At 54.2% G+C, this 22,607-nt stretch overlaps 10 protein-coding genes across 10 annotated transcripts; 3 read left to right on the top strand and 7 right to left on the bottom strand.

Moving 5' to 3' along the window:
- Positions 1-109: 109 nt before the first annotated feature.
- On the bottom strand, positions 110-2,493 carry BDY24DRAFT_392400 (hemerythrin domain-containing protein). The gene is made up of 10 exons (XM_076640900.1): positions 1,934-2,493; positions 1,761-1,818; positions 1,582-1,667; positions 1,487-1,506; positions 1,350-1,414; positions 1,146-1,280; positions 984-1,076; positions 883-913; positions 664-777; positions 110-538 (listed from the first exon to the last, which is right to left on the bottom strand). The coding sequence occupies exons 1-10, from the start codon at positions 2,320-2,322 to the stop codon at positions 198-200; spliced, it is 1,332 nt and encodes a 443-aa protein (XP_076495861.1). The 5' UTR covers positions 2,323-2,493; the 3' UTR covers positions 110-197.
- A 684-nt stretch (positions 2,494-3,177) lies between these two features.
- On the top strand, positions 3,178-3,728 carry BDY24DRAFT_416072 (uncharacterized protein; the record flags this gene model as incomplete). The annotated part of the gene is made up of 2 exons (XM_076643541.1): positions 3,178-3,255; positions 3,324-3,728. 2 exons carry the CDS (start codon positions 3,178-3,180, stop codon positions 3,726-3,728), a joined length of 483 nt encoding a protein of 160 aa, XP_076495860.1.
- Positions 3,729-3,919: 191 nt separating this feature from the next.
- Positions 3,920-4,947, top strand: BDY24DRAFT_87746 (uncharacterized protein). Its single transcript, XM_076645209.1, has 2 exons — positions 3,920-4,110; positions 4,232-4,947. Exon 2 carries the CDS (start codon positions 4,232-4,234, stop codon positions 4,730-4,732), a length of 501 nt encoding a protein of 166 aa, XP_076495859.1. The 5' UTR covers positions 3,920-4,110; the 3' UTR covers positions 4,733-4,947.
- A 612-nt stretch (positions 4,948-5,559) lies between these two features.
- Positions 5,560-8,940, bottom strand: BDY24DRAFT_392391 (FAD-binding domain-containing protein). The gene is made up of 18 exons (XM_076640899.1): positions 8,529-8,940; positions 8,286-8,364; positions 8,123-8,203; positions 7,891-8,040; positions 7,638-7,724; positions 7,436-7,506; positions 7,300-7,368; positions 7,212-7,216; positions 7,061-7,149; positions 6,958-6,987; positions 6,779-6,889; positions 6,601-6,714; positions 6,366-6,529; positions 6,275-6,290; positions 6,078-6,197; positions 5,966-6,004; positions 5,830-5,886; positions 5,560-5,721 (listed from the first exon to the last, which is right to left on the bottom strand). The coding sequence occupies exons 1-18, from the start codon at positions 8,906-8,908 to the stop codon at positions 5,662-5,664; spliced, it is 1,722 nt and encodes a 573-aa protein (XP_076495858.1). The 5' UTR covers positions 8,909-8,940; the 3' UTR covers positions 5,560-5,661.
- Positions 8,941-9,182: 242 nt separating this feature from the next.
- On the bottom strand, positions 9,183-11,630 carry BDY24DRAFT_392390 (uncharacterized protein). Its single transcript, XM_076640898.1, has 5 exons — positions 11,526-11,630; positions 11,147-11,458; positions 10,868-11,026; positions 10,597-10,764; positions 9,183-10,508 (listed from the first exon to the last, which is right to left on the bottom strand). The coding sequence occupies exons 1-5, from the start codon at positions 11,613-11,615 to the stop codon at positions 9,501-9,503; spliced, it is 1,737 nt and encodes a 578-aa protein (XP_076495857.1). The 5' UTR covers positions 11,616-11,630; the 3' UTR covers positions 9,183-9,500.
- A 202-nt stretch (positions 11,631-11,832) lies between these two features.
- Positions 11,833-13,507, bottom strand: BDY24DRAFT_392386 (GNAT family N-acetyltransferase). The gene is made up of 5 exons (XM_076640897.1): positions 13,393-13,507; positions 13,186-13,299; positions 13,038-13,096; positions 12,743-12,911; positions 11,833-12,576 (listed from the first exon to the last, which is right to left on the bottom strand). Exons 1-5 carry the CDS (start codon positions 13,432-13,434, stop codon positions 12,055-12,057), a joined length of 906 nt encoding a protein of 301 aa, XP_076495856.1. The 5' UTR covers positions 13,435-13,507; the 3' UTR covers positions 11,833-12,054.
- Positions 13,508-13,542: 35 nt separating this feature from the next.
- Positions 13,543-14,729, top strand: BDY24DRAFT_392385 (L-methionine (R)-S-oxide reductase). The gene is made up of 4 exons (XM_076640896.1): positions 13,543-13,835; positions 13,937-14,035; positions 14,116-14,396; positions 14,515-14,729. Exons 1-4 carry the CDS (start codon positions 13,795-13,797, stop codon positions 14,700-14,702), a joined length of 609 nt encoding a protein of 202 aa, XP_076495855.1. The 5' UTR covers positions 13,543-13,794; the 3' UTR covers positions 14,703-14,729.
- Positions 14,730-14,951: 222 nt separating this feature from the next.
- Positions 14,952-17,785, bottom strand: BDY24DRAFT_392381 (uncharacterized protein). Its single transcript, XM_076640895.1, has 8 exons — positions 17,661-17,785; positions 17,292-17,359; positions 16,517-16,886; positions 16,130-16,440; positions 15,998-16,066; positions 15,895-15,934; positions 15,564-15,815; positions 14,952-15,453 (listed from the first exon to the last, which is right to left on the bottom strand). Exons 1-8 carry the CDS (start codon positions 17,761-17,763, stop codon positions 15,317-15,319), a joined length of 1,350 nt encoding a protein of 449 aa, XP_076495854.1. The 5' UTR covers positions 17,764-17,785; the 3' UTR covers positions 14,952-15,316.
- A 482-nt stretch (positions 17,786-18,267) lies between these two features.
- On the bottom strand, positions 18,268-20,597 carry BDY24DRAFT_87598 (uncharacterized protein). The gene is made up of 7 exons (XM_076645208.1): positions 20,214-20,597; positions 19,912-20,116; positions 19,632-19,824; positions 19,467-19,540; positions 18,723-19,342; positions 18,569-18,646; positions 18,268-18,457 (listed from the first exon to the last, which is right to left on the bottom strand). Exons 1-7 carry the CDS (start codon positions 20,456-20,458, stop codon positions 18,325-18,327), a joined length of 1,548 nt encoding a protein of 515 aa, XP_076495853.1. The 5' UTR covers positions 20,459-20,597; the 3' UTR covers positions 18,268-18,324.
- A 1,576-nt stretch (positions 20,598-22,173) lies between these two features.
- BDY24DRAFT_392371 (uncharacterized protein) lies at positions 22,174-22,569 on the bottom strand (the record flags this gene model as incomplete). Its single annotated transcript, XM_076640894.1, has 1 exon — positions 22,174-22,569. The coding sequence occupies one exon, from the start codon at positions 22,567-22,569 to the stop codon at positions 22,174-22,176; it is 396 nt and encodes a 131-aa protein (XP_076495852.1).
- Between the last annotated feature and the right edge of the window lie 38 nt (positions 22,570-22,607).

Below are 22,607 nucleotides of genomic sequence, written 5' to 3'. Positions count from 1 at the left end.
AGCTTACGGTGAGGAATGCTCGAAGGGCACTGGTGTTCGATCGGTTTGATACGAATAGATGCTTTTTTAACTGCCGAACACAGGAAGTGGTTCAATGAGAACGGTTTTCGCATCCCACTCTTTCTCTCCAAGTTCTCTTTCCAACCAGCTCGAGCAATCGTGATCAAATTCGTTACAAACCAACTATCTAAGCAGCTTCACGGCAGTCCCTCAACCACCCTCTCCTCTCCCTCCGCCTTCTGCCTCCCTCCCTCATCCGCGCCCTCAACATGATGTTCTCCCGCCTTCCCACGCCCTTCCTTTCCCATCTCAACCCCATCAGTCCAGTCCTTGATCACAGACTTCGAGCTCATCGATTTCACCCTCGCCCGGACGGGTTTGGACGCGTCGAAACCGCTCGAAGTGATAACGCTCGGTTTGGCCGAGAGCGTGCTGGTGTTGTTCTTGAAGACTTCGACTGGAAGAGTTTTTTCGAGGTTGGATGATGTTTCTCCGGCTCCGGAATGGAACACGTTGAGTTGATTGGGCCATTTCCCGTCTGTTTGAAGAGAAGAAGAGGACGCGTGTCAGTTTGGGAACGGGAACGACGATGCGTCTTCCTCTTCTCGCTCGGGCTAGAGGAAAGTCGAGAGGAGCTGGGGAAACAGAAGGAGAGAGACTCACACTTCCAACTCGTCTTGTACTTCCTTCCGAGGACGAGAGGGATGAGGATTCGACGAACGAGAGGGGAAAAGAGCGGCCATTGGCGTCCTGGAGGTGTGTTGATGATGAGGACGGCTGAGGGAGAGAAGGGTGGAGAGATAGTTCAGGTCGAGGCAGATGAGCTACGAATGGAAGGGAGTAGAAGGGAGAAAGAGTGGGAGAAAAGAGAGCGGGACGAACGAAGAGCGATATAGAGGTGCCGTTTGAAGTCCTGTAAGAAGAGAGAAAGGCAGATCGATCAGCGGATATTGAGGAAGCGACTAAGGTAAAAGCGAGCCGACCTTGATGATGTGCTTCTGCAACGAAGCTCCCTGCTTGTCGAGCTCACGCGTTGAGAAGTGTTGCGAGAGGATCTCAGGGTGGAGGGTGTTGAGCTGAAGCAAAGATGCCGATGTCAGTCAGGTAAACTTCTAAAGTATTGAGAAGTATCGAATCGTACAAACCTCGTCAGCGAAGTGAGTAGCGAGCTCAACGGCGAACGAATCAACCATGTCGAGAACCGTCGACGCGTCGAGGAGGGAAGGATCCAAGATGCAAGAGCGAAGGTAGAACTTGAGCGCTCGGAGTCCGTCGTCGAACTGAGTGATCGGGATCCAAGGATCAGGACTCGAAGGTGCTGAGTGGGGGAGGAGAGTAGAGAAACTCACAGACGTGTGTTGATCGAGGTTGGCTGCCATCGAGACTTTGAGCTCTAGGGAGGGGAAGTACACCTCTGATATAAGAAAAGAAAGAAGCTTCAGCAGCTGTGTTACTACTAACGAAGCACATTCTAATACCGACTCACCCTCTTCGACGTCGTGGTGACTTGAAACAACGAAACGACACCCAATCAGCTCGACGGAGAAACGATCTCGCTTGGGACTAGGAAGAGGAACTCACGTCCCGATAGCAGCCACCACCGCAGCTGCAAACCTTGAGAACGCGAGCTTCTCCGAATCCGAACGTTCCGTAATGAGAGGAGCGTGCTGCAAAAAGGAAAACCCAAACCCGACGCGTCGCAGATGTCAGCCTCTCTGTTCTCACGCGAACAAGTGCAAGAGATACGGATATATACTGACCTTGTAGACCTGAGCTAGTCCAGTCCATAGTGCTACGTGAATATTGGCCATTTCCCATCTGTTCAACGAAACGACGAAGCAGCAAAGGGGAAAGAAAGAAAGGAGGACGGGCGATCAGTTTCCCGATGCTCTCTTCCTTCTTCATCCTTCCTCAGATTCGTGCAAGGGCTCACCGAGGTCTCCAAAAGGGATCGGAAGGAAGGCGATCTCCAGCGTGAAACTTGCAGAGATCCACGCTGAGGACGATGTCCTCCTGTTCGAGCATGTTCGTCCTCTTCGCTGGCGCTTCGTCGAGAACGATGTGAGGTTGGCTCGTCGGCGCTGATGAGAGATCCCGATCTCTGGTAGTGCTGTGAGTTGTGTTGCTGAGTTGAGATTCAGCTCGTTCTCGAGGAGCTGGAGTTGGTGCTGAGGGTCTCTTCAGGGAGGAGACGGAAGGCGCTGACTTGGAAGAGGAGAGGACGGAGGAGGAGCCGCGGCGCTGAGGTTGAGAGGAGGAGGAAGCCTCGTCGAAGTGGGCATGAAGGGGAGGGGAAGTTGGTCGAGCAGGAGAGGCGAGCATCGTTTAGAGTGTGAAAGAAGTTGATGCAGTTGGTTGCTAGAGACGGGATCGACGGACACCGTCGAGAGAAAGGGAAGAAGAAGAGGAAGATCAGGAGCACGAGAAGAGTCTGGAAGAGAGGACGGGTGAAAGCGGATAGATCCGTTCTCTAGATCCTAGACAGCTCGTTCATGCGGAAGCTAGAGCGTCAGTTATGTCAGGCAAACAAAAAGTAGCAGATTTGCGGCGGTGAGAGTTAAGGAGGCGAAAGGAAAGAGAAGGAGCGAAAGGTGAGCTTTCGTTTCCTCCCTCCCTCAACGACGATGAGCTCGCTCCCTTCTGCTTCCCCCCTCCCTCGTTCGCACTCTTCTCCTCAGGATCCAACGCTCAAAATCTACTCTCCCACTCCCAAAAGGAAGACTCGCACGTCTCCCTCCGCTGCGTCTCCTCGTCCTCCTCGACAACAAACGTCGAGCTCGACCTCCTTCCCTCCTCCTCAAACGAAACAGATCTGTCTGGGGACTCGCCCTCGGAGCCAACCACTCGGTCTGCTAGCTGGAAAGGGACAGCTGGTATAGGGAGATCTGGGATGAGGTGACGGAGCCGGAGGTCAGCTTGGGGTCGATAACGTAGAAGAGGAGAGGGAGGGTCGACGTCGAGGAGGGTTCTCGCAGGTTAAAGCTTCCTCCCTTCCCTCTCGAACTCAGAGTCGCTCTAGACCTAGAGGAAGCAAGAGGAAGAAAACACCACTACGAACCTCGCTCAATCTCTGCCTCCTGACGACTACCTTCGTCAGATCATCGCCAGTGAGCTGGGCGACCGGCTCAGTCCTTCCCTCGCGACCCTCCTTCGCCTCTACCGGACCTCCTCCTCGCCATGGGAACCAACGACTTCGCCGAACTCGGGAACGGTCGACGAGGACGAGGAGAAGGAGAGGAGAGCTTCTGCTGGCATGTCTTTTTGAGACGAGCGTATCTACTCCCTCGTCGCTGCACCGAGGCCCTCCTCCTTCGTCTCGCAAGATCCGACGACCAGTCAAGCCAGAGACTTCTAGGATGGGGAGCAGCTCGTCATGGTCAACACTATACTCCTGGAACAACTCTTACACCTCCCGTCTCAACAGCACCGACGAAACCACCCCGCCTCCTCCAGCAGTCATCCTCGTCTCAACACCTCTCCTCCTCTCCTCCTCTCCTCCCGTCGGTGCGAGGACCAGTCTCGCCCTAGGACTTCACCACACCCTCATTCGTCACCATTCAACTAACTCTCCTCCTCTTCTGGAATTCCTCGGTCGCCCATTGAACCCAGCAACCCAGATATCCCTCCCTCTCTCCAACTACGACCCCTCGGACGCGTCTCCTCCTCCTTCAACGATCTTCCAAATCGCCGCCACCTGGTCCTCCTCCATCCTCCTCCTCACCGACTAGCCCGTCACTTCCCACTTCTGTCCTCCACCAGCCTTCATCACCACCACTTCCAGAACCTCCTCAAGGAGCCTTTCCCTCCCTCCCTCCCGACGCGACGTACTCGATGCTTCGAGCTGGATCGGAGCACGTTTTGGTCTTCCTCTCCGTCCCAACAGAGCAGGATTGGAAGAGTGACGTGAAGGAAGTCGGGAACATGGGAGATGGAGGGACGGAGAATTGGGAGGAGAAGGATGGGTTGAGGAGGGTTTGGCCTCCTTCGGCGTCGGGTTCGAGTTCGGAGATTTGAGCGAGATGGGAAGCTGGTCAGTTGTTGGGCTGGGAATGGGACGATTTGGGTTCTGGTGAGCGAGAGGCGGAGAGGGAGAATGAGAGAGGAAGGCAGGTGAGTTCTGAGATCTTCCCTTTCTTTCGTGTCGAACGACTAGACGCGTTGTCGTGTTGGCTCCGTCGTTTGGAGGAGAGCGATGAGAGGCTGATACTGGTCTGTTTGTTCTTCTTTCTAGATGGGTCGATCCTCGAAGTGCTCTTGCGAGCGAGCCTGTCGATGGAAATCAACACCTCCTTCGGCCCTCGCCTTCGCCTTCGCATCCTCGTCCTCTCCCTCGCTTTTCGTCGTCGTCGCTCAACATCGACCTGCCTCGGTCATCTGGTTCGACGATGGATCATTCAACGTCGATATCAACGTCTGCTTCCGTTCTCGATCCTCTCCCAAGTCTCCCCTCGACTCGACTGAGACGAGGAAGAGGATCGAGATCGAGATGGACGACGAAGTGGGCTTCTTTTTCTTGCTCTGCTTCGAGTCTCTGACGAGATTGATGGTTACAGTAGTACGTAAGGGTATCGATCATAACAAGGGCAAGAGTGCAGCAAGGGGGTCGTTCAACAAAGCGAAGAGAGAGAGAGAGAGAGCAAAGAGGAAAAGCATGGCAAAGTTTATGATACTGAGCGGTAGTGCGAAAGCGATAGAGAGGGTACAAGAGGGAAAGAACAACATCAGATGCTGAAGTGGGTAGAGTGAGAGAAGCCTGAGACGGGGTGGTTTCTGAGGGGAGGAGAGGGAAAGGGAAGAGTCGGCGAAGGGGGGATGATTCGATTGCTCAGACGTGTTTGGGGACCACAGCTATCGCAGCTGCCACTGCTGCTATCTGAAGAGGCAAGAGGCGTGAAGAAGAGCTCGTCAGCAAGCGAAGAAGAAGAACACATGAGGGAAAGAAGAGTGGTGGAGCAGGAGGGAGAGGGAGGACGAACACGATGTTGTTCAGCCAAATCGGCTTCTTTCGCTCGAATTACGAGCAGATTGGCATCGTTCCATAGCAGTTGATGGTGCTCGACCATCGTTACGTTGTACTCTGCAGGTACCACCAAGATGAAGAGAGTCAGACGGATGAGAGCGGGGGGGAGATTGGAAGGAAGGAGAAGGAAGGGATGGCGAAAAGTGAGCTCGAACTCACTGTCGATTTCAGAGTGCTCTGTTGCGACGGCGAGGTCGTGTGTCAGTTGTTGAGCTGCTGTGAGAGCGACGTTGCTGGGCATGAGCATGGTGGCAAGGTGTGTAGGTTTGGGACAAGGAAGGGAGATCAATGTGGTTGGGGAGGAAGAAGCTCGAGACCGGAAGACGAAGAAGAAGAAGCGGAAGGGAAGGGCGAGGCCAAGGTCATCGCTCAACAAGTTTGGTTCTCCTTATCTTATCGCCCTCGTCTCCTCTCGGTTCCGTCGCTATCCTCTCTATACCTACAGCCCATGGCAGGAAAAAAAAAACGAAGATGCCGCCTCTCAAACTGCTGCTCTATGGACAAAACTCGTTTCCGTCGAGAAGAAAAGGTCGCGTTTTGCTTGAACGATTTGACCAACGAGAAAAACGCGCCTCGTTGTTGACCTGCATGCAATTTTCAGACCCAAGAGGTTCGCTCGATATCTAAAGGGTTCGAGCTGTCTATTTCTTGGGTCCCCAGGTCGCGACGACGTGTTCTGTAGGGATCTCGTCGGGGTAGAGCTGGGAGAGGTAGGAAGAACGAGAGGAAAACACGACGCGTCAGGACGGCCGATCTTCTTCATTAAACATTCGAGTGAAGAGGAGTTCCAAAAGAAGGGGAGAGCTCACCTTGCCTGGGTTCATGATTCCTTGAGGGTCGATGGTGTCCTTGATGAGTTTCATGAGCTGAACAAAGGAAAGAGGGGAGGCATCAGGTCAGAACGGAGGGACGTGACGAAAGGGAAGAGTTCGAGACTCGACGAACCTGAACAGTTCCGAGACCCAGCTCGGAGATGAGGTATTCCTGAAGAATTCGGATTTAAGGTTTGGAATCAGCGAGAAGGACGAGAAGGCCACAGGAAGAGATACCGACGCACCTTCTTCCCAACTCCAACTCCATGCTCCCCCGTGCAAGTCCCGTCGAGGGCAATAGCTCTCTCGACCATTCGATGAACAGCTCCATCGGCAATCACGTATTCCTCCTGATTCTCGAAAAGCTGCGTGAGAAAAGAAGGATGCCGAGTCAGCGAGAGCGAAGGAGAGGAAGAGACGGGGGAGGGAAGACGCGACGAACGATTCCGGCGTGGAAGCTGTAAAACGAACAGGAGAAGAACAGTAAGTCTCGAGCTCGTCTATGATTGAAGTTGAGATTGGCTTGGACTCACTTCCCGTCTCCGACATGTCCCACAATCGCCGCGGTAAGTCCGCACTCAGCCAGATCCTGCTGAGTCTCCTTCACAAGCCGAGGCAACTGAGAGGCAGGCACGCAAACATCGGTCGACCAGCTCTTGGCTTTGGGATTCAGAGCCATGATACTCCAATGCGAGACCTGAAAGGAGAAGTTCAGGAAGAGATCAGCTGTTGCAGAAGACAGAAAGCAACGCGTCGAAGAAGACGAACCTTTCGACCTCTCCAAATCGCAGCCGACTCCTCATCAGAGGCAGCAAATCTGATGTCGTCTCCTCCGTGCTTAGGAACGATAGCTCGGACCATGGACGAAGCTTCGGCGATCATCTGGGGAAAGAGAGAGTCAGTCAGCGAGAGGAGAGAATCGAGTGAAGCAGAAGTCTGAGCTCACTCCTGGCGATCCCTGAAACTTGAAGAAGATCGAGTCCTTGTTGGGGTACTTCTGATCGGTAAGAGAAGCTTGGTTGATAGCCTTCATCATGGTGGTGTCGCAGAGCTCGACCTGTTTGAACGAGGCAAGGAAGTGTCAGTCGAGTTGGATGAGAAGCCGTCGCGATCTTCTCGACTCACACACTGGATCGGCACTCCAGCGTTCAAGACCTGACGGAAGAAGAAGGAAGTCTCAGGTCAGTGATCGAAGAGCTTTGGATCGAACTCGAGAGACAGGATGTACCTCCTGAACAGCCTCGGTTGCTCGTTGAACGTCAGGGAACGAGCAGATCGCGACGGTCGTTGGCAGAAGAGGTGCGAGACGAAGGGTGGCTGAGATAAGTACGTCAAGTTAGTGTTATGAAAGGAAGACGAGTCGAGATGAGCAGACAAACCCTCACTGTACGAAGAAAGAAGGAGGAAAGCGGTCAGACGCGTTCGGATTCGACTCGAGATAAGACGCCAGGGTGAGAGGGAACTAACGTGACAATCCCCAGAGTTCCCTCAGCTCCGATGAAAAGCTTGGTGACGTCGAATCCAGCCGACGATTTTCTGTGGAAGGAGAGATGCGTCAGTTTCGAAACGACGTCGCGAAGAGAAGAAGAGAATGGAGACGAACCGAGCTCGAGACCTCGTTTTGATGACCTCTCCACTAGGGAGAACGACGGTAGCATTCAGGAACCACTCAGCCTACGAATAAACAAGAGGGATTACCAGGTGAGCTCGGGAGTCAGAACCAACGACGGTCGGAAACGACAGCCCTCGAGCTCGCTCGTCATTCTCCCCCATCTCTGTATTCCTCTAGTCGAGAGCTCACTCACCTTAGCAGTTCCATACCGAACAGCATTCGTTCCAGAGCATCCTGTAGCAATCATCCCTCCGACGCAAGCTCCAGGTCCAGGATCGAGCTGTTCGGAAAGAAAGACAAAGGGGTCAGCGCACGATTGTGCAGCAGTCTAGAGAGCAACTCCAGGCTCCAAGCAGTGAAAGCATCAAAGAAAGAAGAGACCCAGAACGACATGGTGAAATACTAAGGCTATTAAAGAGAGATGGAAGGAGGGAGAGAGAGCTCACAGGGAAAAACAACGGAATCCCCTCCTCCTTCAAATGAGCGTTCAGATCTTCCCACCCAACTCCAGCCTGGCAGATCACATCTCCATCAGCCACGTTGACCTTGATGATCTTATCCATCCGACTCAGATCAACGCTGATACCTCCGTAGGGCTGATTCGAAGGGACGTCGAAGAGGGGAACGAGGGTCAGCTCGAGCGCTCTTGGAAGTGAGAAGGATGATTTCAAGACTCACAGCAGTCAGATGTCCCTCGAGCGAGGTTCCTCCAGACCAAGGAGTCATAGGGACTCGGTACTTGGCTGCGATCTTGACGATCTGGGAGGGCACAAAAAAGGCGAAAGTTCAGCCCTGAGCACGAGCGTTCGTGAAGAAGAGCTCTAGAGATCAAGGAACCGACCTTGACGACATCTTCTGTAGATTCAGGGTAGGTAACGACTGCTGGGATTCGAGGAGCGTGGTAAGTGTTGGTCGAGAAACTAGCTCAACCAAAAAAAGCGAAGGAAAGGAGAAAGGTCAGCTCGCCGTCCCTCCCTCCTTCCTTCTTTGTCCCATCGCTCTCCTCGCCTCCCTTCCAGTTTTTCCGACCTGAGTTTCGCACCAGACCATCCCAAACAGCTGCTCAACAGTCTCGTAGACTCACCCATGACCAAGCAGCTCTTCCGGAGCTGTAGAGACCTGATCCTTCCCCAGTGGCTCGAACAAGCTCTTCAGCTCTTGAATCGCCGTCTCAAAGTCCTTTTCGCTTCCATACAGCGGCGAGATGAACGGAGGTTCCGGTACTGGGTTAAAGACATCTAAGAGGAGTTGAGGAGGGTTGGCGAGAAGGTAGGTGAGAGCTGAAGCTGTGAATCCTGTTGCGAGGAGGGTTGAGAGAGGGAAGGAGGAGGAGGAGGTTGAGCTCGATGATTTGGGAGGAGGAGGGGAGGAGATGTTGACGGTTCGTTTGGAAGAGGAGGAAGAAGGGAAGCGAGGCTTGATGCTTGACCTGGCTATACGCAGAGTGGGCGAGATGTAGGACATTCGCGAGAGAGGAGATGATGAGCGTTGAAGGTGAGGAGAGAGCTCCAAAAAAAAAAAGAGGGACGCTCACCTCCGACGTGCAAGGTCAAATTAAGATGGCGGATCGCGTCTTTAACTTCCTTCGGCCTTTCTTACAAGCTCCTCTTTTGATGAACAGAGGAAGAGAAGATCCGAAGATGAACTCTGGGGGGGGGAGTCGAGGGAGGGAGGAAGGGGAAGGAACGAAAGCAGGCGGTCGATGAAGACGCGTCGTCGACCTCAATCGTTCTCGATGTCGAAGCGTTGATGAAGTCATGAAAGAGGGGTAGCTAGGGAAATAATCGAAAGTAAAGAAGAACTAGCTGTGGAGAGCTCGCAAATGGAGAAAGAAAGGAAGAGATCGTAGGAAGAGAAGGCGTGAACTACGTGAAAAAAGAACGGGAGGCGAGGAGTGGAAAAGAGCTACAACGAGTGAGAACAAAAGGGATCGTTAAAAAGAGAGGGTCGTAAAGAGGTGAAAAGATCGAAAGGAAGAAAGAGAAGCGAAAGAAGACAGACTACAGAAAAAACACGACGCGTCGAAACGACTCCTCCCTCCTTCCTCTCCGTCTGCTCATCGCTGAGCCAGAAGCGACCCGAAAGCTTCATTGGAAGGAAGCGAAAAGGAAGATCGATGCTGCTGATCGGAGGTGGAAAGAGACGGAGCGAAGCGAGCGAACCCTCCACCGGGGGGAGCCTGACGATGAACGGGAAACCTTGAACCAACGACGCTCTGCTCTCCGAACCTGGCGAGAGGTCGCTCGTTCTCTGCAAGCAAAGCCAAAAGTTTCCTCTTCTCCTCCTCCGCTGGGTAGCCCACGGAAGCTTCGGAGGAGGTCGAGTCCTGTCCGATGTTCGACTCGACGACGACGGGTCCGATCTCGTTCTCGTTCTTGACGACGACCTTGGTCTCCTTCTCGACTGCTTCTGCTGCTTCCCTCAACTCCCTCTCCTTGACGTTCCTCGTCTGCTTGAGCACGAGAAGCTCCTTGACTCCACTCGTCAACGCCGACGCCATCCCTCCGAAGATGGATCCAGCTTCCTCGAACCCTCTCTTCGCCTCTCCCATTCCCTTGGTGACCTCGGCCTGACAGAACTCGACGATGGAAGGTGCTCGCTCCGTAGGGTTGGTCTTCTCTCTCTCCTTGGCTGATGAAGAGGGGTCGACGGGGATGGGATCGCTCTGCTCCTCCGGTTCGGACGAGACGGGGTCAACCTGCTCGGTCTGATCGACGACGACGGAGGTGTGCTCGACGGATGGGGAGGTGTAGTAGCCTTGAGCAACGTGATCGAGGATGACCTTGAAGGCTGGAGAGGCGGTGAAGAGGGTGAAGGCTTCGGTGAGGTCGTGGAGGAGGGAGGGAGCGGGGGGTGAAGACGAGAGGGAGTTGTCGTTGAGGGTGGATAGGGACGCGACGGTGGGAGTGGATTCGACGACGGCGGCGGTCTCCTTGGGCTTCTCGAGTGGATGATCCGAAACCATTTCGACGTCGACGGTAGAGGGTGGCTGGGACGTCGAGGAGGAGTTGGAGGGGGTTGGCCTGGTGGTTTCGACGAGGTTGCCTTCGGAAGCGACGTTGGACTGAACGCGTCAAGGAGGATCGGAGAAGGTTCGAGAGTAAGTATCCGACGACTGCCGTCAAGTAGATGCAAAAGGATAGACTACTCACCTCCTCGTGAATCGAAGTGCTTCCTTCCTTGGGGTGCAGGTCTCGAGTGATGGCGAGGAAACTTCGTGCGACCTCCAACTCCGTTGAGTGATCGTGCTGCGACTGGGTATTGTTGTGAGAGAAGCCTCGGCAGGGAGGTCCTCCAGTGACAGGATCCGGGGGAGACGACTGAAAACAACATGAGAGGGACGAGGGAGGAAGAGGAGAAGGGATCGAGAGTCAACAAGAGGCTCTCGAGTTGGTGATGAACGAAGGGAAAGGAAGAACTTGCGACACTTGGAGTCACGACTCTTGGAGTAACCAATTTCGCTTTCCCGTTGCTGAAGAAGACAGGAACGAGCTCAGGCATATCCGAAGCGTCGTGTTCGACCTCTGGAGGAACGGAGATGGAGGAGGTCTGAGAGCCGCTCGGTCGAGATTGATTTTCCTGCTGGAGCAGAGGGTGAAGAGGGAGAGAAGAAGAGAGTCAGTTCCACTGGATTTGTATGGGAAGATGGACGCAGAAAAGGATGAAGAAGGGAGGAAGAGTTGAACGAGAAAAAGAACTCACGTCCTCGTTGAGCTCCACGTTCCTCCCTCTCCCGAGTCCCTCCTCCTCCCTGTCCTTCTTCAAGAGCGCGACCCTCATCTTGATCAACGGCATCCCCTTCTTCTTCCCTCCTCCTGCTTCGTCCTGGTAGAACGCTTGAAGCTCCTCGTCGGAGGAGAGGAGGACTCGATCTCCTTCCTGGTCGACGTAATCGAGTCCGATCGAAGACGAGGAGGAGGAGGTACGGAGGGTGCAAGAGGGCCAGAGCGAGACGATTTTGGCGCTGAGGATGGAGAAGGTCGGAGGGGAAGAGAACTGGATTCGACGAGCGTACTGGGAGAGGATAAAGGAAGGAAGGGTGAGATCAGTACGAAGATGGCCGGGAAGCGATCTTACTTACTTTTTGAGCTGGATGAGTGATCTTGAACTCGATCGGATGATTGAGAGTCTTCTCCTGCGTGCAAGAGGAAGACGTTGGAAGAGTCGACATCTTCGAGGCGGGTGGTGGCGAGAGGAGAAAGAGAGGAGAGGGAGGAGGAATCGAAGTGAGCTCGCCGTCCGCCGCAGCTCAAGTTAGTAACTCCTTCTTCCTCCAGACGAAACCTCTGCTCCCAGGTCTTCAGCAAATTTTTAAGAGGACGACCAATAGATCCGATCTCCGAAAGAGATCTTTTCCTTCTCCTCTCTCGTGCGACTCCGATCGAGCGTGGTACCCTAGCTGCTCTTTCTTTCCACCTTCTCGTCCGTCCGAAACCATAGCAAAGCTCCCAAATCACATCTACACTAAGACGCCAGTTCAAATCAATCCTTCCGTGCCCTCAAAAGCCAGAATCAAGCTCATCCTCCTTCACCCAGAGAACTGTCCAAAAACAAACGCGTCGCGTCTCCCTCCCCTTTCCTCCCTCCTGCTCCCTCTCCTCCTCAACCCTTCACCTCCTTATCTGTCTCTCCACCAACTCCTTCACACCTCCATCCTTCTCCCAATCCCCCCTCGTAATCCCTCCAAGCCAACAATCATGCGCAACGCCTCGCTTCCTCTCCCTCTTCTCCTCACCAACCACCTCCCATCCCAACCTTATCTCTGCTTTCGCATCCTCAAACTCCAGTCCTTCCTTCCCAACAGGCCACATCCATTGATTCCTGAGAATTCCTTCGGGTAAGAAACCCATTCGCATCGCGGCGTTCATGGACGCGTGGTTGTCTGGAGAGGAGGTCCATTGAGCGCGACGGAGGCCTAGACCGCCTCCTGGACCGATGTTGAGGATGGGAGGGAAAGAAAGGGAGGAGGACGACGGAGGGGTTTGGGAGGAAAGGGTGATGGAAGAGGAGGGAGGGGATGGGGTGGGAGCGGGAAGAGTGAAGATCCAGGTGAGGAAGAGGCTAAGAGCGTGGGTTAAAACGTGCGTGCGTCGGAAGGGAGGGAGGACGAGAACGTTGCCTATTTCGGCTGACTTGAGGGAGGGAAAGAGGGAGAAAGAAGAGGGAGCAAGAGAGTGGAGGGGAAGGCACGACGCGTCGAGATTGAAGTCAGTTCGTGTTCCTTTCTCTCGCTCGTTCGTTTTCCTTCGAAAACAAACTAGGAGAAAGACTGGAGAGGTAGCGAGTAAGGCCACTCACCAGGGTCTCCAAATCACACTGATAAAGCTTCAGCACCCCAGCGAAAACAGGCGTTCCCGTCGAAGTGTCGAGGACGGCGAAGAGAGCGACGGTCTTGTCCTTTCTTCCTTCTTCGAGGAAGCGCAGGATAGTGGGGAGATCATTCCAGGGTCCCCAAGGAAGCCAGCGGCTGGGAAAGAACGGGGAAGACCGAAGGGTGAGAGCGTGAGTATCGAAGGAAAGAACGAACGAGGAAGAAACCAGGAGGGAGGAAGGAGATGGGAAAGAAAGCGAGCTCGGAGTTGGAGAGACGCACAAAATCCCAAATGGGTCCAGCTTGGTTCCATCTAGATAGGCTTGAGCGTGTAGAGAAGGCTTGTAGTCAAAGCAGAGCAGAGAGAGAGCAGAGTCAGCGACGAGAGCAACAAAGCTCGAGAAGGAGGTTCAGATCGAGCTCAACTCACAATGAAAGGCGTAACGATGACTTTATCCGTCTTGAGCTCCTTGATAGGGAAGATGCAGTTGTGATCGTACTCCTCTAGAGGTGTGTGCTGGTGAGGTGCTAGATCGGAATCGACCTTCAAGGTCAAACGGAAGGAAGAGAAGGAGGAGAAAGGGTGAGCTTTGACTCGTTCGTTCGGACAAGGGCGGAGGAAGAGGAGAGAGCTCACGACGATGGGAGTTCGGATGGTGCCCGTGTTCAAGAAGCTCATCTCGAGGAGAGAAGAGGGGTTGAGGGTTGGGTGGGGAGTTTTGAGAAGAAAGGAAAAAAAAAAGAGGAGATGGCCGTCGAGAGTCAAGTCAGAGGGAGAGCGCTGGACGGAGAGGTAGCCGCCAGACCGAGACGACGATAACGGACTCAGATTGTGCTTAGCGACGGCAGAGCCGACGAGAACGAGAAGGGTAGTGACGTGAGGTATACATTTTTCATGAGGGAGGTCGAACCAAACAAAAAAAAAAGGAGCTCGCTTCAAAAAAGTTGAGCTCAACATTCTCCTTCCTTCCTTCTCCCTCCCGACCCTCTCCCTCCCTCTTCCCACCTTTTACGTCTCAGCTCAAGCTCAACCCTCGCCATGCCTCACGGAGATATTGACATTCCCGAGGATATCGTCACGTTCGTCTCCAGCGTCAAGCCTGCTCTGGCTTCCTCGTCTCCTTCCTCTCAAGCTGACCGATCCTCCCTCCCTTCTTCCTTTCCATCTTCGTCTCACCCAGCAAAGCCGCCTTCTACGCCAACCTGCTCCTCACTCTCGAATCCCTCCTCGACGACGATCAAACCAACTGGATCACAGCTCTCTCCAACGCTTCTTCTCTGTTCGTTTCAGCCCTTCCTTCTCGCCCTTCTTCGTCTCGAGCTCACCTCCTCTCTTCTCCGTCCTTTGTCCCACCTCCAGCCTCTACCACTCCTTCCTCTCCTTCCCCCTCTTCTTCGGAGTCACCGAAACCCAAACGCCCGTCGTCAACTGGTCAGGATTCTACCTCGTCTCCTCCCTCTTCCCCGCCTCGTCCTCCGGCAAGGCTCCCAAAGCCAACATCTTGCTCCTCGGACCTTTCAACGGACGACCAGCCTGCCAGCAGATCAGGACGGTAGCGGGGAAGGGAGTCTGTGCGGATGCGTTCGTGAACAGTGAGACCGTGTTGGTGAAGGATGTGGAGAGTTATCCGGGTCACATTGGTGAGTCGAGGCCGTCGTCGCTTTCCTCTCGTTTCTCTTTTTTTTCGTTTCGTTTGCTGTTCGTTCTTTGCGAACGAGGAAGAGAACGCTGACCTTCGGTTCGTTCGGTTCTCCTCAGCCTGCGACGGAGACACCAAGTCCGAGATCGTGATCCCCCTCGTCGTCCCTTCCAAGATCGAGGGAGAGCCTTCGAGGACGGTGGGAGTGCTGGATTTGGACTCGGTCGTGCTGGGAACGTTCGACGAGGAGGATAGGAAGGGCCTGGAGGCGATCGCGGAGCTGATCGTGAGGTCTTGTGAGTGGTAGGACTGAGGGTGTGAGGAGAAGGGAGGGAGGGAGGGAAGACGGGAGGAGACGCGCTGAGCGGGAGAAGGTCTAAGCCAGTGATGGAAGTGGGTCTACTACTAGAGGGATGAATGAATGCTGGAACTATCCTTCGTTGGTCTTGCCTAGTTGTGAGAGCTCCGGTCGCTCCGAAAGAGAACGAGATTCCGACCTCGTTCCTCGTCGTCGTCGACTCTCTTCTTCTTCATCTTCTCTTCCAACGCTCCGTGGTGCTTCGAAATGTCAACATACATAAGACAAACACGCGTGGGGTGTGAGGTGAGATGCTACTAACGAATTGGGACGAAAACGAGAAACCGAAAAGGAGAGAGAGAGGGGAGAGGCAACAGGAGAGCGAGAGCAACAAAGTATGGGAGAGTACACCGGCAACGAAATGAGGGAAAGCAAAGCAAGAGTAGAGAGTAGTGTGTAAGAAAGAGTGCGAGACTGAGACCAAAGCAAGATGCAAAGAAAACCGAAAATCGAAAACGAGACGCGTCCTTTCCTTCAAAACCAAACCAAAAGACATGTGAACTCATCTCCGATGGGAGATGTGGGAGCTGTGTAGGTATATTTTGGAGATGGGTCGTGAGGTGTTACGACCTGATGTCGAATCCACCGCTCTTCGAACTCCCTGAGTACGAAGACGTCGTCGACGAGGCTCGTCTCCTTCGATCTCGCAAGCCTGTGGGAGCGGAGACGAGACCCGCTTCTTTGGCGAAGACTCCGAGGACTGAATGAAGCGCAGAAGAGGGCAAGAAACGAACAGAGTCAGCAACGAGAAAAGACGAGGGAGGGTTCGTTCTCTCGACGCGTCGAGCCCAAAACAAGAGTCGGACTCACCATCCACAATGGAGACCACTCCACCAAGCGTTTCACCAGCTGCTCGACCTCCGAAGGAAGCACTTGTGCTAGGCGAAGATGAAAGGAAGTTTGATCTCGAGGGTGACGAGGGGAGGAGGAAGGTTTGAAGCCCGGGCGAGGAGGGTGAGGGAGCTCCTGAGGAGCCGTAGGAGAGGTAGGTTCGGTGAGATTTCGTGGCGAGGATTTTGGAGATGGTGTAGGAGAGGGTTGAGAGGGGTGGGACGGAGTAGACTGGACGGGTTTCGAAGGAAGAGGGGTCAGGAGAGCGAAGATGAGAGAGTCTAATGGGGGGAAGAAAAGGAGGACGAACCTGGGACGTGATCCTCGCCGTCGTCGGCTCCGATCTTGGCCTGATGGGGAGAAATCGGTAGGTCAGAAGGTGATCGTGAACACAGGGCGGAAGTTGTGCTCACAGAAGTCTGTCGAATGAACTGAGAAAGAGTGGTGGCCAGGATGCTCCTCGTCTGAGACGGAATCACGAACTGCAGAAAGTCCAGAGTCAGAGCCGTTTCTCGCTTCTCCGAAAGATGGGAGCGAAAACTCACTTTGCCGATATCGACCACGCTCACAGCTCCGACCAGCCCACCCGTCATCTCGTCAACGACAGCGAGTGAGCTCACTCCCTCCTCGCTCATCACTCGCATCGCGTCCAAAACCGTCCTCGAATCCGCCATTTTGACGACGTCGTGACTGCCGAGCTTGAGCTGGGCGAGAGTATGGGAGAGTATCGACGAGCTTCCGAGGTGCTGAGAGGTAGAGTTGTGGATGTGTCGAAGGAGATGTCGATCGGAGAGGAGACCAGCGAAAGGCTGGGTTGAGGAGGGAGTTGGAGGAAGAAGGAGGATTCGGTGGGTTCCTAGAGAGACGAATGTGACGACTAGATCAGCCTTTTGGTCTTCAGCGTAGGCGAATTGTGCGAACGAGGGACTCACCAGTCGAAAAGATCGAAAGCAACGAAAGCAAAGGCGCCTCGGAACTCAAAGTCACCAACGGATTCTTTCCCGACAGATCGCACGCCATTCCTACGGGTACCACCTCGGTCCCCTTCCTGATCATCGCCTGCAGCTTCTTGACCCTCTCTTCGAGGTCGTGATTAGGTCCTTGCTCGCCGACTGGGCAAGAGAAAGGGTTGTGGTGGGAGGAGGAGGAAGAGGAGGAGGTTGAGCTGAGGATGAGGGTGAGAAAGGAGTTGGCGTCGGCCCAGTCGAAGAGTCCGACAGCTTGATCGACGGGAGAGGTACTGGTGAGAGTGAGGGCTGGTTGGGTGACGATGAGGCAGGATAGGTTGGAGGAGAGGAGGAGCTAAGGGGAGGGAGGAGAAGGGAGTCAGCTTCGGAGATTTTCTGCTCCTTAGATCCGGCTGTTTTCGTAGAATACAAGCATCTCTTGAGCACTCTGGACTCTGCTGAATCCATTGCAGCTATCCTCGAAGCTCCCAAGGACCTCAGCGGGCGAGTAAGTCTCCCACCAAACAAGGTTGACCTCGAGCTCGCCATCTTCCTCCCGGTCCTTCCCTTCCAAGAATTGCCTGAGCGAGACTCGAGGAAAGTCCCACCAGCAGAAAAGTAGAGCAATCGCTCCTCTAGGGCAGGTCACTCCGAACCATGCTCGAAGCTTCAGGAAGGGATCCTTGCCGACGGCGACGTGGAGGAGGAAAGGATGGGAAGGAGGCGGTTGAGATTGGTCTGGAACGGAGATCTGACTCACCTCGCAAGCTTGTTCCACAGATTCTGAAGCGTCTATGGTTACGATCTCCTGTTCGTGGTCGATGAGATCTGAGTAGAGAGCGTAGCAGGGGAGAGAGAAGAAGGTCAGCTCAAATCTGAGAGAGGGAAGGAACAAAACGACGAGGTCTGCTGATGGAATCTCCCTCCCTGTCCGCCCTTCCTCCTTCCTTCCCAGCGTCTCCTACTGCTCTGCTCGCACCACAGAGATTGCAGAGCTCATCCCAGCATGCTACAGTCCCCCTGAACATGTCTACATCCTCCTGCGTCCACCGCAAACCTCCTCCCACTCGAACGATTCCGAGAATCGGACACCTCGGTCTCCATTACTCCCTCTGCCTCTTGAACTCACCTTGAGCGAACTGGTTCTCCCAGTCGAACCGTCGCTCAACGACGGTGACCTTCTTGGTAGGCGAGGTGTGAACAGGTGGGATGAAAGGTTTCACGGCGGTCATGGTTGGAGGTCAAGAAGAGGAGAGGAAGGCGAGAAGCGGAAAGGGCTGGGTCGAAATCTCCCCGTCGCCCGTTTCTTGTTTGAAGGCGGCCGAAGGTTTCTGAGCGACGCGTTTGCTTTTCGAGGTCACTGGCAGAGGAACCAGCAGATTTTTTACCGCTTAGATATTCGAGTCTCTTTTCAGCGTGAAGCTCGGAAAGATCAAAAGGAGGAGCTCGGCGGGCTCCATCGTCCGTCCACCCATCTCTCTCCGTCTCGACTCTTCTCACCGATTCCCTACCTGCAGTCATGCTCTTCTCTCCCTCCTCTACAAACTCCTCAACTCGCCTATCACACCTTCGTCTCGAGAGCTTCACTTCTCGACCCCGAACTTCTCCAGCCGTCTTTCTATCTCTCTCTCTCTCTCGTCTCACGCGACGCGTCCCAGTCCCCTTTCTTCTTCTCCTAGCCCAAACTCTCCGAAAGATGCCTCATCCCATATCATTCACAACCCTAGCTGGATAGTAAGTCTCCCCAATCTTCCTAGCCGGGATCAGATATCTCGCCTGCTCCTCTCCCAGCGTCAACTCCCTCGCAGGCATGATTTCCCCGTCTCTCCCCAACGACGACGACGACGACGAGGGAGGAGGATGAGCGAGTTCGAGTTCAGCTTTGAGCATGGGTTCCCAAGGTTCTTTGCATTGGCAGGATCCTTCCTTCCTGTTGAGGTTCGGTGAGTAAAGAAGACGAGGGAGAAGAGGGCATTCAGCGTCGGAGGAGAGGGAGAGGGAGGGAAGAGAAAGAGAGGAGAAGGAGAAGGGACGTACATCGCTAACGAGCAGACAGAGGAAGAAGGATCTTCACTGTAGTTGGGGAGGGAGAGTCGGGTTTTGAGGCAGCCGCAACTGATCAGGAAAGGGGGAGAGAAAACAAGGTCAGCTCAACGAACGAACGAGCAAAGAAGACAATCTGAAGACGAACCATCCTATCGCGACCTGTCTCTTCAGCAGTGTAGCTCGTAGCAGCGTGGTGGAAGAGCTCGGATCCATCGGGTCGAAGGAGGTGTAGTAGATTTTGACGACGAGTTCGGCGGTGAAGCGGATGGAAGTTTCGGTTGATGGATGAGTGGTTGGCTGGAGGAGCTCGTCGGTTGGCTGCGAGAAGGTAGATAGATCAGGAACAAAGTGAGAAGGAATAAAGAAAGAGGGATGGAGGAGAAGGGAGTCAGTCTTCGAAAGCAAGTTGAACGACGCGTCGAACCGGCGCCTCCTCTCTTTCCTCCTTCGAGGCAAGATGTGAAAGTAACTCACCATCCTAGCAACCTTCTCAAACGACCAGGCAGAATCTCCACTCTCTCCCCTACACTCCATCATCGCCTTTGTGCCCTCCTTCAGCGGGTGTCCCGTGTTCAGTGGTTTCTCGCCCCCGCTGGCTTCGAGAACTATCAGCTTCGAGCGCACGACAGCGGTCTTCGAGGGATGATGGAAAGAGGTGAGATCGGCCGTTTGATCGATGTAGACGACGACAGCGTAGATGGCGAGGTTGGGAGGAGGGGAGTGGAGGGAGAGGGAGAGAACGAAAGGTCCCCCGACGATGAAACGCTGACGAGGCGGAGGAAGGAAAGGTGAGGGAGAGAAGAGTCGTCAGTGAAGAGAACTCGGGGGAGAAGAAGCCTTTGAAAAGAGGAAGGAGACTGGGGGGATTGGCAGAGAAGATGGGACGAACAGAAGACGACGCGGTGAGCGAAAATGGCCCAAGCTTCGGTGTGTGATTTTCTGCACGAATGTCGAGTCCGAAGCCTAGCGAAACCAGCAAAGAAAACATCAGGTTAGCTTCGGAGAGCGGCAGTGGAGTCTCGTAGGGAAACGGAGGAAAGAAGAGGCGGCCCACACTCGATCTCGGAATCCGAAGAGAACGAGGCCGGAGCACTCATGACCCAAATCTGCTGCTCTGCCTGCAAGTCTTTCCCAAAGACTCCTCTCGAGGACCCTACGACTGTCCCACAGACGAAATGATTGATCTCGGCGTAGGGACTGGAGACTCGACAGCACGTCGTCGCTGGGATTTGGATTGAGTATTCGAACTGGACGAGGAGAAGAATAGAGAGCGATAACTTCAGTTCGCTGCTTAAAGTAGACGATTACAGCGAAACAAGTAGGGAAGGACTCACCGTGTTCACTCCTTGCACAAGCTGCACTCCTCCTCCTCCTCGCTCGAACCCTCTCCCGACCACGACGACCTTGGAGTAGGTCTCGTCGCGTTCCCTGTTCAAGGGGTCTTGAGGGAAAGCGATGCTCTGACGACCAACTATCCTGATCACGATCTTCTTGACCGTACGTCTCGTAGTAGACACAACTTGAAGGTAGCCCGTCGTTCTGTAGAGAGACCGAGGAAAGGGAGGAAAGGCTCGAGAAGGTCAACGTTCCCTTTCTTCTTCCTTCGAACCTCCCTCGAGCCCGTTCGAAGACTCACCTTGACGATCCATCTTCGGTGGTTGCTGAATCCGCTCTGGCTGGTGATAAGATGATGCCTCCATGACCGAAAGCGAAGATCTTAGCTGAGTCCTTCCGCAGATCGATGGAGTCTTCGAGATGGGAGTGAGAGAGAGGAGCGGAAAGGGCTGAGAAGTGTCGACTGAGGGTTGGAGGGAGAAGGGCGATGACGTCTTTTGGCGAGGTAGGTGGGGAGTAGGATGGTAAAACGAGGGTTTTCAGCATAGCTAGTGTGGTGATGGTTGAGAGCGGAACAAAGAAGAGGGAGACGATCAGGAAGAGACGCGTCCGGTTCAGGGCCCGGGTTCAAAGAAGGACGAAGAATGTTTTGCAGAGAACAGGGAGGGTTTCTTGAATTTCGCCGCGGATCCCTCGTGCTTGGCTCGTGTTTTGATGGGTACTGATATAGCCGAGAAAGAAAAGAAGCAGAGATAACGAGGGTCATCGAGGGAAACGAAGGCGAAGAACAACTCGACGAACCCGTCCTTCTTCTTCCTTCCCATCGTTGCACGACGTCTCGATGAGAGGGATAGTAAAAGATGTTAAGGAAGTGGAAGTGTTCACTTATCTATGCGTCACTTCCCTGCTGTTGGAAGCTCGGGCTCTTCGTCGCTTCCTCTCGCGTCCTACAGACCTCGCCTTCTCGCCGTCGAGGAGACAGATCTCCTCCTCTCCCTTGGCCTCGACACGGATCTTCCGACTGCGTGTGGGTATCTGTCGGATCCTATGCTTGATAGTCCAAAGGGGGAGTAAAACCGTGGTCAAGGAGACGAAGCTGTCAGCGAAAAAACGGAAGGACGAGGATGAGTTCGGAGGGAGTCGACAGGAAACGCGGGTCCGCGTGAGTTGTGCGGCGAAAGGCGTAGAATTCGCTTGGGATCTTGAGCCTGAGAGATCACTGCCAGTTCCCAATAGGAAGGTGAGACCTAGTAGATTGATCTTGGGAAGAGGAAGAGGGAGGGGAAGAGGGGTCAGCCCGTTCGAGCCCTCGAGACGGTTCATCGGAGCATCGTTCTTTCCTTCTCGTATCCAGGAGCAAATGCAGGAAAGGTAAAGCGGGTACTCACGGTACAAGCAAAGCCTTTCGGAGTCCAGGCTCTCATCTCCCTTCGAAACGTCGCTCGCGTTCGACCTCGTCCAAGGAGCTCGTTCGGGAAGGGAGCCGTGTCAGGTCCAGACTGGACGAAGAGCAGCGAAATTGCACGAGAGTCAGCCACCTGTCTATCCAGTAGCATCTCTCAGACTTGATGGACTCTACAGCTCGATCCTAGTCCAGAAGCGACGAGAAAGAACGAACCTCGTCGACCGATGCCGTCTTCCTCCTCCTTCTCAAGCGTGTCGAGACCAGAGCATCGAGGCTGACTGTGAAATCATGACGGATTGTCACTGCTGAGCTCGAGGAAGTGGTAAAGATGATCGTTCTTGTGGAAAGTGAAAAAGAGAAGGAACAGAGAAGGGAGGAAGAAGTGAGCTCGACGTTCAACTAACTCTCCTTCTCTCGAGCTCAAAGCTCACCTTGTCTCCTCTCGTTCCAGCTTGACGAGATCCGGGTGTCGAACAGTGTTTCCGTTAGTCTGAAAAGCTGTAGAGGCCTGATGTTGGAACTCTGGAGAATGGAGGCTGGCGTTGGACGAGCTTCGAGGGAAGGGGAGAGGAGGGGAGGGAAGCGGTGTGTGGACAGATTGACGGGTCGCTGGGCGAAGACAGAAGTGAACTCCACTTCAAAAAGAAGTGTGGAGAGAGAGAGGCACAGTGTCGATGTAAGTCCTTCCTGAAGAGTTGGTGGTCGTTGGAGGACTCTGAACGAACCATCAGCGAAGGAGGAAGGACGGACTCACGCCGTGAGCTCGACGGTGTGAAAGGCGTTCTCCTCTCCTCTCTTCAGCAGTCCTCATCGTCCTATACAACCTCTTTCCTCGTCTGCTCAACACAGGGCGCTCCTATCTCGATGTCCTTACATAGCTCAGATTATCCTTCGCCAGCTGCTCAAGCTCGACCTTCTTCTCCATCTCTCCCTTCATCGCCTTCCTCACCTCCCCTCTCCACCTCCTCCAGCTCTGGACTCCCCTCGTCCCAAACCAGATGACAGCGAACCCATACCCGACGATGAGCGGATTGAAGTTGCGGGTGTCGAGGTAGGCCTGGATCAGACCTGCGAGGAAGATTGAGGACGAAAGGAGGAGACCAAAGTTGAAGGTGACTTTTAGGAGGAGTTGCTTCGAGGAGGGAGATGAAGTTCCGGTTTGCATAGAGATGGGAACGAGATGGGGAGCTTCTTCTGGGGATTGAGAGGCTAAGGGAACGACAGTGCCGGGCGAGGAGGACGACGAGCTCATGGTGGTTTGGGAGGACAAAGAGAGGAGAAGCGGAGGAG

The sequence above is a fragment of the Mrakia frigida genome, assembly GCF_051309035.1.
Source record: "Mrakia frigida strain ATCC 22029 unplaced genomic scaffold BDY24scaffold_19, whole genome shotgun sequence".
NCBI classification, from domain to species: Eukaryota; Fungi; Basidiomycota; class Tremellomycetes; order Cystofilobasidiales; family Mrakiaceae; genus Mrakia; species Mrakia frigida.
Note: the sequence above shows the minus strand (reverse complement) of the source record. Positions and strands in the feature narration are given on the sequence as shown.

Bases quoted from the DNA above. Each gene is read 5' to 3' on its own strand.
- BDY24DRAFT_392400 (XM_076640900.1), bottom strand. From the start codon at position 2,322: ATGCTCGCCTCTCCTGCTCGACCAACTTCCCCTCCCCTTCATGCCCAC. The intron at 1,415-1,486 runs GTGAGTCGGTAT...TTCTTATATCAG, and splicing joins TCACCACGACGTCGAAGAGG to AGGTGTACTTCCCCTCCCTA. The intron at 539-663 runs GTGAGTCTCTCT...CTCTTCAAACAG, and splicing joins GTACAAGACGAGTTGGAAGT to ACGGGAAATGGCCCAATCAA.
- BDY24DRAFT_87746 (XM_076645209.1), top strand. From the start codon at position 4,232: ATGGGTCGATCCTCGAAGTGCTCTTGCGAGCGAGCCTGTCGATGGAAA.
- BDY24DRAFT_392391 (XM_076640899.1), bottom strand. From the start codon at position 8,908: ATGTCCTACATCTCGCCCACTCTGCGTATAGCCAGGTCAAGCATCAAG. The intron at 7,369-7,435 runs GTTCGTCTCCAT...CTCCTTCCACAG, and splicing joins AAAACGAGGTCTCGAGCTCG to AAAATCGTCGGCTGGATTCG. The intron at 6,988-7,060 runs GTACATCCTGTC...TTCTTCCGTCAG, and splicing joins CAACCGAGGCTGTTCAGGAG to GTCTTGAACGCTGGAGTGCC.
- BDY24DRAFT_392390 (XM_076640898.1), bottom strand. From the start codon at position 11,615: ATGTCGACTCTTCCAACGTCTTCCTCTTGCACGCAGGAGAAGACTCTC. The intron at 11,027-11,146 runs GTGAGTTCTTTT...CCTCTGCTCCAG, and splicing joins ACGTGGAGCTCAACGAGGAC to CAGGAAAATCAATCTCGACC. The intron at 10,765-10,867 runs GCAAGTTCTTCC...TGTTGTTTTCAG, and splicing joins GAGTCGTGACTCCAAGTGTC to TCGTCTCCCCCGGATCCTGT.
- BDY24DRAFT_392386 (XM_076640897.1), bottom strand. From the start codon at position 13,434: ATGAGCTTCTTGAACACGGGCACCATCCGAACTCCCATCGTC. The intron at 12,912-13,037 runs GTGCGTCTCTCC...GTTCTTTCCCAG, and splicing joins CTGGACCCATTTGGGATTTT to CCGCTGGCTTCCTTGGGGAC. The intron at 12,577-12,742 runs GTGAGTGGCCTT...CCCTCCCTCAAG, and splicing joins AGTGTGATTTGGAGACCCTG to TCAGCCGAAATAGGCAACGT.
- BDY24DRAFT_392385 (XM_076640896.1), top strand. From the start codon at position 13,795: ATGCCTCACGGAGATATTGACATTCCCGAGGATATCGTCAC. The intron at 13,836-13,936 runs GTTCGTCTCCAG...CGTCTCACCCAG, and splicing joins ATTCCCGAGGATATCGTCAC to CAAAGCCGCCTTCTACGCCA. The intron at 14,036-14,115 runs GTTCGTTTCAGC...TCCCACCTCCAG, and splicing joins CTCTCCAACGCTTCTTCTCT to CCTCTACCACTCCTTCCTCT.
- BDY24DRAFT_392381 (XM_076640895.1), bottom strand. From the start codon at position 17,763: ATGACCGCCGTGAAACCTTTCATCCCACCTGTTCACACCTCGCCTACC. The intron at 16,441-16,516 runs GTGAGTCCCTCG...TCGTCTCTCTAG, and splicing joins GCTTTCGATCTTTTCGACTG to GAACCCACCGAATCCTCCTT. The intron at 15,935-15,997 runs GTGAGCACAACT...TCTCCCCATCAG, and splicing joins AGTTCATTCGACAGACTTCT to GCCAAGATCGGAGCCGACGA.
- BDY24DRAFT_87598 (XM_076645208.1), bottom strand. From the start codon at position 20,458: ATGCTGAAAACCCTCGTTTTACCATCCTACTCCCCACCTACCTCGCCA. The intron at 19,343-19,466 runs GTTCGTCCCATC...CCGCCTCGTCAG, and splicing joins CGCTCACCGCGTCGTCTTCT to CGTTTCATCGTCGGGGGACC. The intron at 18,647-18,722 runs GTTCGTCTTCAG...TTTCCTGATCAG, and splicing joins AGACAGGTCGCGATAGGATG to TTGCGGCTGCCTCAAAACCC.